This window comes from Chrysochloris asiatica, unplaced genomic scaffold (assembly GCF_000296735.1).
Source record: "Chrysochloris asiatica unplaced genomic scaffold, ChrAsi1.0 scaffold00025, whole genome shotgun sequence".
NCBI lineage: Eukaryota > Metazoa > Chordata > Mammalia > Afrosoricida > Chrysochloridae > Chrysochloris > Chrysochloris asiatica.
The window spans coordinates 2,761,884-2,774,818 of record NW_006408543.1 but is presented as its reverse complement, the minus strand read 5'-3'; the positions used below and the strand labels follow the sequence as shown (position 1 = coordinate 2,774,818).

At 46.4% G+C, this 12,935-nt stretch overlaps 1 protein-coding gene across 1 annotated transcript in view; it reads right to left on the bottom strand.

The window, feature by feature from the left end:
• Positions 1 to 12,935, bottom strand: part of AK7 (adenylate kinase 7) — an 86,882-nt gene that overhangs the window by 38,363 nt on the left and 35,584 nt on the right. The window contains exons 7-11 of the mRNA XM_006839511.1: positions 10,519 to 10,607; positions 9,072 to 9,162; positions 7,342 to 7,419; positions 5,927 to 6,076; positions 1,465 to 1,593 (exon numbers count right to left, since the gene is read on the bottom strand). Coding sequence (XP_006839574.1) covers positions 1,465 to 1,593; positions 5,927 to 6,076; positions 7,342 to 7,419; positions 9,072 to 9,162; positions 10,519 to 10,607 — 537 coding nt within the window. The remainder of the gene's footprint in view (positions 1 to 1,464; positions 1,594 to 5,926; positions 6,077 to 7,341; positions 7,420 to 9,071; positions 9,163 to 10,518; positions 10,608 to 12,935) is intronic.

Here is a 12,935-nt window from a genome sequence, read left to right as displayed (position 1 = left end):
CAGAGATGATGACGTGGAGCGATGGAGCAGCTGGAGACTTTAGATCCAGAGAGGGAGAGCGACTGTGTGCTGAAGACCTGGGGGGCATGGGGGAAGGATTGCATGAAGGGGATTTTAACCATGGCAATGAGACGATATAGGATAGAATGAATGTAAGACTAATGTTCTCCCATGTAAACTATCACATAATTCACAATAAAACATTAAAAAAAAAAGGAACATTCTTCCCTTCTGCCACAGCAGGCATAGCTGTGTGCTACCCTATGGCTGCTGGCCTCAACAAGGGCCACAAAGTCACCAAGAACTTGAGCAAACCGAGGCACAGCCACCACCATGGGCGCCTCACCAAGCACACCAAGTGTGTGTGGGACATGATCAGGGAGAAGTACCGGGCCGTGGAGCTGCTCCAGGTCTTCAAGGACAAGCGGGCACTCAAGGTCATCAAGAAAGGGTGGGGACACACACCCATGCCAAGAGGGAGTGAGAGGAGCTCAGCAACGTCCTGGCCGCCATGAGGAAAGCAGCTGCCAAGTTGAGTAGATCCCTGTCCACTGTGTCCCCCTTCCCCCCACAATAAAAACCTTTACGGTAAAAATAAAAACATTCTTTGATAGCTACTATCAGGGCACGAGGGGAAGGGATGGTAAATTACTAGCCAGAAGGCAGACGCATGTCACTGGGTGAAAGGAAGGCAGTATACAATGAGAGGGAGGTCAGCAAACGATAAGGCAAAGGAAGACACTGGTAGGAATGCGAGAGTTAAGGTAGCAGGCAAATCCTATTACCCTCCTGCTCCTGCAATAGCAGTGATAACAGTACTTAGGAATGCGTTCATAGACACACATGCCGAACAGGTGTGGGAAGGGGAGTGGGGCTCTACCCTCGGTATGTGAAGGTTTGACAGAGGGTATTTCTACAAAGGTGTGTAGCTATGCCGCAAACTGAGACATGAATAGAGTAGACATACAGGAGACAAGTGAAGAAAACTTCTTAGCCATAACAAAACACCTTGAGGGAATGCGTCCCTGAGCCTCAGGGCTCAGGACCACAAACAAACAAACAAAAAGAATAAAACATCCTTCCGTCCTGAGCTTCTGTTATGCGATGAAAAACACACACAAAATGCTGAAATAGTAAAGGTTATATATATATATATATGTCTTTACCACTATTAAAAAAAATAATAAAGATCCTAAAAATGACCAGGACCGAAAAAGAGCCAGAATACACAATACTATTTGGACAACAGGTGGAGACAGGCTCAATTCCAATGGCTGCCCTTGAAAGTTGCTTCTGTTCCCAAAAGGACAAGCCCTTGGGATGAGAGGGTTCTGTGTTTCCATCCAATGCCTTCCAAATGACCTGAAATTGGCATATGAAATGACTTGTTTCTTTATTATAAGACAGAGAGAAACATTGTTTTCTTTCAGTACAAATTCCCAGTGAAGTCGCTCTGGGTATTACCAGCTTTGTGATGGCCTCTGCAATGACGTCCTTCAGCTGAATGTGGTGCAGCTTGTAGTACCTGCACAGCTCCGCCGCGATGCTGGACTTGCCCACTGCGGGGGGGCCAAGGATGCAGATCTTGATGGGCTGCATAGGAGGGGGAGGAACATGCACTGGGTGCGGGCGGTCCGCAACTAGACTTTTTTTTTTCCCCCTATTCCCTGTTTTTTATTTGTTTGTTTTTGATGTACACAAAAACACTCAGGATATATAATTATTAAAACAACTAAAGGGCACATTCTACAAGCCTGCCTCCTAGCCTCCAGCTCTCAGCCCCTCTCTTTCCATGAGTCTAGAGTCCTCAGCTGCTCCCTCTCTCAATGTCCTCATCTCTGACTCCATCTCTGGTGTCACTGTTTCTCTGGATGGGGTCCCACGTTCTGCTCATGCTCTTCTCCCTTAATGGTCCTTGGGTCCTCTGTTCCTGGACTGTAAGATTAACTACTCCCCCTTTATGTCATAAAACTTCTGCCTTTACAGTTGTGACAATGGCAATTAGTCATGATAACAATTTCTCACTATTGCATCGTTAAGAATCTTATCCCCATCTCCTTTCACCAGACCCGTCTAGACAAGATGAAAACTATTCAGTGGGGACTTTATCGTCTCCCACACACTCTTAAACTAAACTCCCTCTTGAAACCTTGTAAACCAGTCACTTTGTGCCTTTATCACCCATAATCCCCTCATTTTAGGAAGCCAGTGTCTAAGTTGCCCACCCCTATCAACCCTCTATACCGAGGGGATAGGCTTGACTCTTGGTGTGAAGACTCCTTCCCTCTCGGTTGGTATTTTGAGCTACTACATCCATAAGTATAGGTCAAGTTCATCAAATTGTAGCAATTTAACCTTGGTTCCTTTATCTTCTTCTAGTCACACTCTGGTCATCAAGCCATTGAAGCTAAGTTAAATTGGTATTATCTATATTGGTACTATAGTGGTCACGAATCGGGCTGCGAACCGCAAGGTCAGCTGTTCGAAACTACCAGCTGTTCCGCAGGAGAAAGATGAGGCTTTCTGCTCCGGTAAAGATTTACAGCCTCAGAAACCCTGTGCAGGGTCGCTATGAGTAGGAACCGACTCCACAGCACATAACCACCATATGCAAGGAATGGAGTCCTGGTTTGGCGCTGTGGGTTAATGCACCAGACTACAAAGCCATTTGTACTACAAGGTCGGTAGTTCAAGCTCACCAGCTGCTCCTTGGAAACCCTATACAGGGTTGCTATGGGTCGGAACTGACTTGACAGCACTTAACAACAACAACACATATGCAAGGAGCTCTGGTAATGTTGTGGTTATGAATTGGGCTGTGACCGCAAGGTCATCAGTTCGAAACTACCAGCTGTTCCGTGGGAGAAAGATGAGGCTTTCTGCTCCTGTAAAGATTTATAGCCTTGGAAACTCTGTGCAGGGTCGCTATAAGTCAGAACCAACTCCACAGCACATAACCAACCAACCAATATGCAACGAGACTTTTTTTTTTAAAGTCTCTAGATCTGCTGCACAAAACCCTGTTTAAAGAGCAAAGAGATCCGTTTGTGGACTAAGGAGAACCTGACCCAAGCCATGGTATTTTCAGTAACTTCATATTCATGTAAAAGTTGGACAATGAATATGGAAGATTGTAGAAGAGTTAATACATTTGAGCTATGGTGTTAGAGAAGAATACTGAAAGTAGCATGGACTGCCAGAAGAACAAACAAATCTGTGTTGGAAGAAGTCCAGCCTGATGTTCCTGAGAAGCCAGGATGGTGAGACTCTGGCTCTCATATTTTAGACATGTTATCAGGAGGCACCAATCCCTGGAGAAGGACATCATGCTTGGTAAGGCAGAGGGTCAGCAAAAAGCAGGAAGACCCCCAAGGAGATGGACTGATGTAGCAGCAGCAGCAGCAATGGACCCAAGTGTCAAGATTGTGAGGCTGGCCCAGGACCGGGCAGTGTTCCGTTCTGTCGAACACAGAGCCTCTCTGAGTCCGAACCAACTCCATGGCATCTAACAACAATCAATACAAGATCCTAAAGGCTGAGGCTCCTTCCTCATGGGACAGCGACTCCAGAGACCCTACTTCCACCATGTCCTCCTGGTTGCTCCCATATCCTGTCCAGAGAGAGATGACTCACGTCCATCCACTGGGAAGATAATGAAGAAGCATCTACCAGGTAGCGGACAGCCAATCAAAAGCTGTAGAAACACCTCAGAGCACCAGCAGACAGAGTGCCTGGCCGTGACACACTTCCAGCCCCATCCTTACTACACTGCCCTTCTAAAGAGAAGGAGGTAGAAGAACTCATGATCTAGTTATTAAGGAGACCCGGTGGTGCAGAGGTTAAGCGATTGACTTCTAACCAAAAGATCAGCCCCAAACCAGCAGAGGCTCATCAGGAGGAAGAAGTGAATCTGTTGCAGAAAGATTTCCAGCCTTGGAAAGCCTGTGGGGCAGGCCTACTGTGACCTAGTCATCCCGAGGCAGGACCAACTTGATGGCAGCTGTTGGTGGGTGCCTCAGGGCAGTCTCCAGGTAACAGTTGCCAAGGGTACCTGAGATGCTTGAAAGGATCTGTATTTCTTTTGCTAAGCAATGCATCTTTCTCTTCTTCAGCAGGCATGCTTTTCAGGAGAGCAGGTTTCTTAGGGCACACTGCCTGTGCAGTGTTCCTATGCACAACAGAATCAACATATGATGCAACCTGACGGTTCTCAAAACACATTCTCTTAGACCACTACCCACTTTCATCCCTGGGGTAAATCTGAAGGTCTGCGTAAACACCACCTTTACCTGGCTCCAAGGAGGGAGCTGTGTGGTGGCAGGTGTGGGCACTGCAGGTGGAGAAATGTCCTAGCTGGCTAGCCTGCATCCCTGACTGTCTTTATGATCTTGAAGAAGTTGCTTCATCTCTCTGAACCCATTTCCTCATGTGTAATGTGGAGTTAAGAATACCAACCCTTTATCGTGACTATTTGTGATGGTCACAACTGTAAAGGTAGAAGTTTTATAACAAAAAGGGGGAAGTAGTTAATCTTACAGTCCAGGAACAGAGGACTCTATGACCATCAAGGGAGAAGAGCACGAGTGGAATGTGGGACCCTATCCAGAGAAGCAGCGACACCAGAGATGGAGATAGAGATGAGGACAGGGAGAGAGGGAGCAGCTGAGGACTGTAGATTTGGGAAAGAGAGGGACTGAGAGCTGGAGGCCAGGAGGCTGGCTTGCAGAATGTGCCCTTTGGTTGTTTAAATGATTACCTATTCCTGAGTGGTTTTGTGTACATCAAACAAAAACAACAAAAAACATCAAAACCAGAGGGAATAGAAGCAAATACTGTTAAATGATGATGCACGGAGGGGGTTGTAATCATTGCAATGAAACGAAATATGATTGGATGAGTGCAAAACTGATGTTCTCCCATGTAAACGATCACTCAATTCACAATAAAATCTTTTAAAAAGAAGAAGAAAAAAAAAGACTACCAAAAAATGATCTGCAGATCTCCTTACTGATAGTAAAAGATCAGAGTAATAATCAGACTGCCGCCCCCGCCCCCCAGGGGCTCTCCCCGTATGTACACTAGGACTGACAGTGGTGGTGGTGGTGGTGGGGTGCCGTGGAGTCGGTTCTGACTCATAGCGACCCTGCACAAGGTTTCTGAGGCTGAAAATCTTTACAGGAGCAGAAAGCCTCATCTTTCTCCCACAGAACAGCTGGTTGGTTCGAACTGCTGACCTTGAGGTTAGCAGCCCAACTGTAAGCACTACGCTACCAGAGCTCCTCAGGACTGACCATAGACAGGCCATAAGACCCACTGTATTTCTCTAAGACAGATGATTCTGTGACAGTCAGCCCTGACCCATGGTCATGTTCAAGGTGTGTCAAGCTCAACAGTTATTATAAATGTTAAAGAACTTAATACTTAAAAAAAAAAATCCAGTTGATCAACATTATTATAATGAAGTGCTGGTGTGTGGCACTATGGGATCAGCAATGGACTGGTAACCACAAGGTTGGCAGTTCAAACCCACCAGCTGTCCCTTGGAAACCCTATCCAATGTCGCTTTGAGTCAGCACTGACTCAGTGCCACTAAATACCAACAACAAAATTGTTAAAACTGGACACATTTGTCACATTTGGAAAAGGACTTAAGTTCTGGAGATCTGAAAAAGAAAGTTCTACGGAAACCCAGGGAGGAAGTGGGATAAATGATGTTATATTGAGGGAATGACAACTAATGACATGAACAAAGTGTGGGTGAATCACTGAATGGAAAACTGAGGTGCTCTGTAAGCCTTCACCCAACTCACCCAATAAACAGTTTAACAAGAAAAGAAAGTGCTAACGTTAGCTGGTATAAGTGCACTAAAAGATGAATTTACTTTTGTTTCAGCTACAAATGCAAACAGGAAATGATCACAGTTACCAGTAACCCTCTGCTTTGCTTGTACTCTTTGAGGATGTTGTTGATATTTTCCACAAACCCTGTTTGGGCCGCCCATCGGATGTTAAAATTCTCTTTCACAAAGACCGCTTCCATCCTCAAATTCACCAGTAAGTGGTCCAGACACTCTTGCTGAAAAAGAAAGGAAAATGAGTGAGGTTTTCTTGGCTTCTCTTTTGACATCTGTGATGGACCACGATCACTACAGTCATTCAAGAAAACGATGGAAATTCTGCAACTACAAGTCAGCATTAAGTCCTGTGTTTGCAGAGTGCCCCCTATGCTGGGCAAGCCCTTCTAAACCCTTCTTACATCTGCACTCAACACATGAGACCTCTGTGGCTCTTGAGGTCAGAAAAGTAGCTCAAAAAAGCAGGAAGACCCCGGAAATCCAAATAAAAATGTTCTTTTCTTTTTAAAAATTCCATCTTTTTTTTTTTTTTTTTAATAGGCATGTAGTTCCATGGTTTGAAATCCAAAAGAGCAAAGAGAATAGAGCCCAAAACTCCCTTTGACCCGACCATCACCACCTAGCTCTACTCTTCGGAGGTGACGTGGAGTGTCCATCTTTTCAGAAATGTCCTCATATTAACTGATTCGCACAGTAGTCATATCCTGAAACAAGATTACAGAGCCCAGTGCATACATAAAGATGCCAAAGAGAGCAATGCCCACTGTTTGTATAACTTCCCCTCTACAGACCAGCTTTCAAATTACATGTCCTCATCACAGCATCTGAGGGATCTTCGAGAAAAGGAAACGGAGGCTCAGGGAAGAGAAGAGCAAGTCGCCTGAGGAAATGAAGCATAGGTTCACTGTCCACAGACAGTAGGAGCCAACCTGGGTTCAAAGGCAGGTATCCTGGGGTGCTGTTGCAGGTTAATGTGCTGGACTGCAAACTCGGTTTGAACTGCAAAGTTGGAGATTGAAGCTCACCAGCAGCTCCTTGGAAACCCTATACAGGGTCACTATGGGTCAAAACCGACTCGACAGCACTTAACAACAAAAACAACATTCTGACTTCAGTGAGCACTGGTAATGCAGTGATAAAGGGTCAGAGGTTCGAATCCACCAGCTACTCCTCAGGAGAAAGGTCAGACGATCTGCTTCCAGACACATGGGAGAGTCCTACTGTGTCCTGTGGGGTCATTATGAGTCAGAATCCACTCCATGGTAACAAGCAGCCCTACTGGTCTGATGGTTAAACACTCACCTGCTAGCACAGGGGTCGGCGGTTCAAACCCAGCAGTGAACAGTTCCGCTCGTCCTCTAGGGTCTCTGTGAGTTGTAACTGACTTGCTGGCACACAACAACAACAACAACGTCCTGACTCCAAACTCTACAAGTACCAGTATACTTAGAAAAGCAGGAAAACACAGACTCTCTTATATACTCACTGTTAAGTCCTTGGTCAGAAAAGCATTTTCTTTGGGTAACTTCTGGATTTTCCCAGGGCCAGTATTTTTACTGATGCACTGTTAGAGAAAAATAGGACTATTATTTGATTTACCTGCAAGAACACACACACAACTTCTAAGATGAATGTAAACCTAGCTGAATTAAAAAATAATTATGTTGTTGTTGAGTGCCGTCGAGGCGATTCCGACCCATAGCAACCCTGTCTAGGGTTTCCAAGGAGCAGCTGGTGAGCTTGAACCGCCGACCTTGCAGTTCAAACGGCTTTGCAGTCTGATGCATTAACCCACAGTGCCACACCAGGACTCCAAAAAAATAATTACAGCATGTGCAAAATAGAGGGTAGGATGCTGTGGGTCTTCATTCATTTATTTTATTAACTATTTATTAAACAAGTCGCTTTTTTCTTTCTATGTTTGTGTTTTTCTTTTTTCCTAAATTTTATTAATTCTGTGGTACCTGTACAATTCAGTGACATCAATGACATTCAAGTTGTCATTGAGAACTTCTCGGTCTCCTTTTCCACGTTGTTCCTCCCTCACGGGCATAAACTCACTGCCCTCTGAGGTCTTTACCCAAACGTTCAAGTCACTGCTCTCCCATTATCGATGGTTCTTAGAAGAGTTCAATGCACAAAGCAGCAGACCTTTATTTTACTAGTTAAAGCTTGTCTAGTGTTCAGGGTTTCTTGTGAGTTGCTTTTTCGTTTTGTTTCCTTTCGTTTACTCCACTCCACGGATATCTAAGACTCGCCACTGTGGGCTAGGTGGCAGACACAGAGATGGTAAGGCCCTACTCTCAGGGTCCAAACTCAGCAGCTCAGCAAGGGGGATTCTGGGAGTCTGAGGGGAGCTGTCTGGCCCTGGTGGTGGTGGGAGAGAAACCGGGAGAGCACAGAGGAAGAGATCTGAACTGGATCTTAAAGATGAGGGGACTGGTCAGCGGGGAAGGCTGGACCGGCTGCAAGGTGATGACTTGCCCAGAGCAGCCCAGGCAGGACAGGCAGCCCTCACAGCTTTGCAGTTCCTGGGGGTAGCTCTTGGTGTCCCTGACTGTTTCAGTACAGATATATGCTGGTGTGTTTCTGTCTGAGGTGGGATGATGCTGGCCTTCTGACCCAGAGTCCTAGCTTGACCTCTTATGTATCCCACCACGTCCAACGGACACGGTGGCTCCCACAGTGGGCTCAAACAGAGCAAAAATCCAGATGATGGCACAGGACCAGGGGACGCTTGGTTCTGGAGTGTAGGAGTGCCCCGTTTTATGGCGCTTCATTTTGTTGCTTCTCAGCAATCACTGTTTTTACAGGGAAGGTTTGTAGCAACTCTTGGCAGAGCAAGTCCTTGGCAGCGCTTCCCCGACACCACGTGCTCACTCTAGGGCTCTGTTGCAGGTCTGTCTTTCTTACACTGTACCACTGGTCTGCTGCATGCTAATCACTTGATGGTGGTGCTGTGGAACCGAACCTGCAGCATCTCCCGGGTCTACCTGTATGTGAAGTCACCGTGAGTCAGAAATGACTCCACGGCACCTAACAACAACAACAACAGCATGCACAAACGGCAGAAAGGTCACTTTAGTTTGGGGAGAACTGCCCAGTGTCTTTGCAGCACACGCACATGGCTGAAGTGGGTGTGAAAGGCATTCTGTTTCAGGAGTCCTGGTCTGACCCGCCCACCCAACTCCACGAGCAAGGGGCAGAGCAATGTACCTTGACGATGTCTTCCAGGGTGTGGACAGACTCGTCCACAGCCACCAGGTAGTGGACCTTCGGCACGTGGTCAATTACGTTCTGTATCACTCTGCATTCCAGCATGGAGGAGGGAAAAGGGAAAGAGATGAAGAGACCGGGGCTCACGGGGCACCACCCACAGGGCCTAGGCCATGACTATCCGCATTTGACAGGTGAGAAAGCTGTGGTACAAAGAGGTAACAGGGCATTTCTCAGGCTCTGTCGCTATGGAGAACGTGGGCCATCTGGCACTGCGTTCTGTCCCTCTCTGGTGCACTGCACTGCCTCCCAAGAACAGTGCCCACCACAGAAGTGCTTTGGGACGTAGCGGTTCTACTATGTACTAAACAGATTCGGAGGTGCTGTGGCTCTCTTATGGGAGTCAGAATGCTTGAGATGGACTGGGTCTGACATCAGCATACCTGTGTATTTAACTCCACCCCCAGACTGCGCTAAGGGTTTTACAGGTGTGATCTCATTTAATCTTGTAACAACCTAATTACACGGGTACTATTATTACCATGTCCCCACCCCTCGTCTGCGGTGACTTGCGTGTTGCTGGGACGGTGGCATTTATTTAAAATATCAGCAGGGTCACCTATGGTAGATGGGTTTCAGCAGAGCTTGCAGACTAAGGTAGACTAGGGAGAAAAGTCTGGTGGTGAAACTTCAGCCCACGGAAACCCTGTGACTCACTATAGAATACTGCTTCCTGCAGCTCTGCAAGGGGAGCCCCTAGGTTGGAAGGCACCCAGAATACATGTTGGCTGCAGCTATGGGCTCGGCAGACCACGCATTGGGAAGTTGATCAGCACCAGGCACCGTTTGGTTCTGTTCTATATGGGGTTGCTACGAGTCTGATCCAACTCCATGGTAACTAATGACACTATTGTCCTCATTTTACAAACGAGGACCCCCAGCAAAAGTGAGCCGTGTCAATGACCTGGTGGTCAAGTCAGGTTCTTCGAAGGAAGAGAAGGGTCTCAGGCCCTGTCTGGAACATAGGGTTGGGATGTTCTCTCAGTGTGAGAAGCATGTGGCCACTCTACCTACAGCTGTCCAGAAATAGCTTCCGGGTTAGTGTCCACCATCTGACGCCTTGAATGTATGTTGGTGGGCTGGACCAAGGAAAGTCTGTCCTCACAAAGTACACATCAAGTTCTTTTCTGTTCCAAAATCACAGGGTAAGCTACTCAACTAATAGTTTCTAAGAGTTGCACCAGATGCTTAGAGCTTTAAATGCCGGCTCCTGTTTCATGAGATGTAAAGTGGAACTGACCATAGTGACCTTTGTGAGGAATAAGGACATCCATGTTAGGGTCTTGGCACAGTGGCCTGGTGCGTGCTCTACAAACACGAGCCGGTAAACAAACACACCAATCAATCAATTCTAGGCAAGCAGTCGGATCTCTGGGAGAGGACTTACCCTGCTAAATCAAGCACGTGAATTGCTGGAATTATATTTGACCCATCGCCATACACTGATAATGCTGGGACTTCACCCAGCCAAGCGGTCTAAAAAGAAGGAAAGGTAAAAGTATGTTTCCGTTCACTTCTATTAAGATGACGATCCCAGCTCTTACACAGCCCAGGACTAGAGCAAGCCTCCTGCTGTGAGAGATGATTTGAACATTAGTCCTGATCAAACGTAGCCATTGATGAAATCCTGGTAAGAGAAATAATTCCAGCCTCAGAACTGGAATGCTTTAACAAACGGATAATCTAGCCTGTCATCTTTGGCACTTTTCTATTCGCTTTCACGTGCCTGAGGTCTTTAATTCTCATAAGAACATGAACCCAAACCCACTGCTGGTCAGTCAGTTCCAACTCATAGATACCGTGAAGGGCAGACAGAGTAGGGTTTCCAAGACTCGAAATCTTTACAGCAGCAGAACCGCCATCTTTTTGGTTAGCTGCTCAACGCTTAACCCACCGTGCCACCAGGGCTCCTTAAAAAAACACACCAGTGCATGGAGAAAATGCTCAAGCAGTCATCTCATTGGTGAGAGGCTGAGCCTGAATTTGAACCCCTATCTTCAGAGTTCAAATTCTTGTCTTTTCATGTCCTGTAAGTGTTTCAGCAACCAAACAGACAAGCTGAGTACTATTTAGTTAACTGTCAAGCATTAGATTATTTAAGATTGCTTTTAACAAATGGAAGGGGTAGGGATGGAACCCACAGCAGACCGCTGGGTCTTGAAAGTTCCTTTGGACTTTGAGAAACCTTTAAGGGTTTTTTAAGCAGTAAAGCAACATCATCTGATTTGTTTTTGTTGCCTTGTAGAGAAATGGCGGATGTACAAGCCTATATGTGGAGATGGACTGCGCAGGACTAGCCTAGCCTGGGAGCAGAGCGTGGGTGTGAAAGATGGAGACATTGAGGAAGCTGACACTGAGGATGTGGGGATTCTATGATGGGTGAAAAGGAGGAGGAGTTGGGTTCTGGCTGATGCAGCTGGGGGAGGGTGTCCCATTTTCTGACATGCAGTTCTGGAAGAAGAACAGGTTTGGGAGTGAGTGTAGGTAGAGTTTGGATTTGTGGAAGACATCTGAGTTGAGGTGTTGAGTAGGGCCTCTGCAGCGTCTTCAGAGCTAGAACTCGGAAGAGGGAAGCAGGCTGGATGGAGCCCTACCTTCGAAAGTCATAGGAATGAACAGACCAACCCAGGGAAGAGAGTAGACAGAACAAACAAGGGGACCTCGACATTCAGCGGGCAGGGAGGTGAGGAGCAGCTGAAAACCGACAGTGGAAGTTTGCTTTAGCTTCTCTTCTTCCGCTGGCACCTCCCTCGTTAAGAAACAAACCCATAAAGTCTCTCTTGATGGCGTGACTTTTTCTTATCCTGCCTTCTTGTTCTGTCCCCCTTTAGGTCAAATTCTTAAAAAACACTGATCTTAAAAATACTCATCATCCCCAAGTCCTTTCTTTTGTTCCTTCTGGAACCTGTCATATCAGGCTTTATGTGTTACAGTTCCCAAAAGTCCAGGGGCCAACCCACAGTTCTCCTCTCATGTGAATATTTATAGTATTCGACCCAATTTTGCTTACCTTCTTGTTGGCAGAAACACCTTTCTCCTCTTGAGACACTACCCTCTTATTCCCTCTCTAACATCACTGGGTATCCTTTCTCCACTTCTTGTCTTGTAACTTCTATGTAAGGAGCATCGTTAGTACAGTGGGTAAGCGCTTGGTTGCTAACTGAACGTTTGGCAGTTCAAAGCCATCAGCCATTCCACGGGAGAAGGACGAGGCTGTCTGCTCCCATAAAGAGCTACAGAAACCCAACGGAGCAGTCCCACTCTGCCTTACAGGGTCGCTGTGAGTCAGCATCGACTTGATTGCAGTGGGTTTTGTTGGGGTTCAGGAATTTCAAAACATTGGAGTGTTCCAAAGCTCCGGTGTGAGATGTCTTTTCTTTCTATGTTTCTCTAGGTAATATGGTTGCATATACCAGCCATACACTGAGGGTCCTCAAACCAATGTCTTTAGAGCTTCTCCCCCACCTTCTGCCATGATCTTCAAACTCAAAAGTCCAGCTACTTACTCAGCATCTACACTTGGATGTCAGTCATCTCAACTTTTAATGTTCTTTAATTTAGCCCAAATGGAACTCCTGTCTCTCCGTGGAGTACCACCCCAAAAACCTGCTCTGTCTCCAGTCTTCTCCATCTCAATCAATGGTAACTCGGTATTTCTAGTGGCTTAGACCCAAATTCTTAGATTCATGCCTATTCGCTTCCTTTCATGCCTTATATCCACGCTTTGAACAAATCCTCAAATCCTGTTGTCTTAGGCCAGGTTTTCTAGAGAAGCAAAACCAGTGAAACCTGTATATATATTTA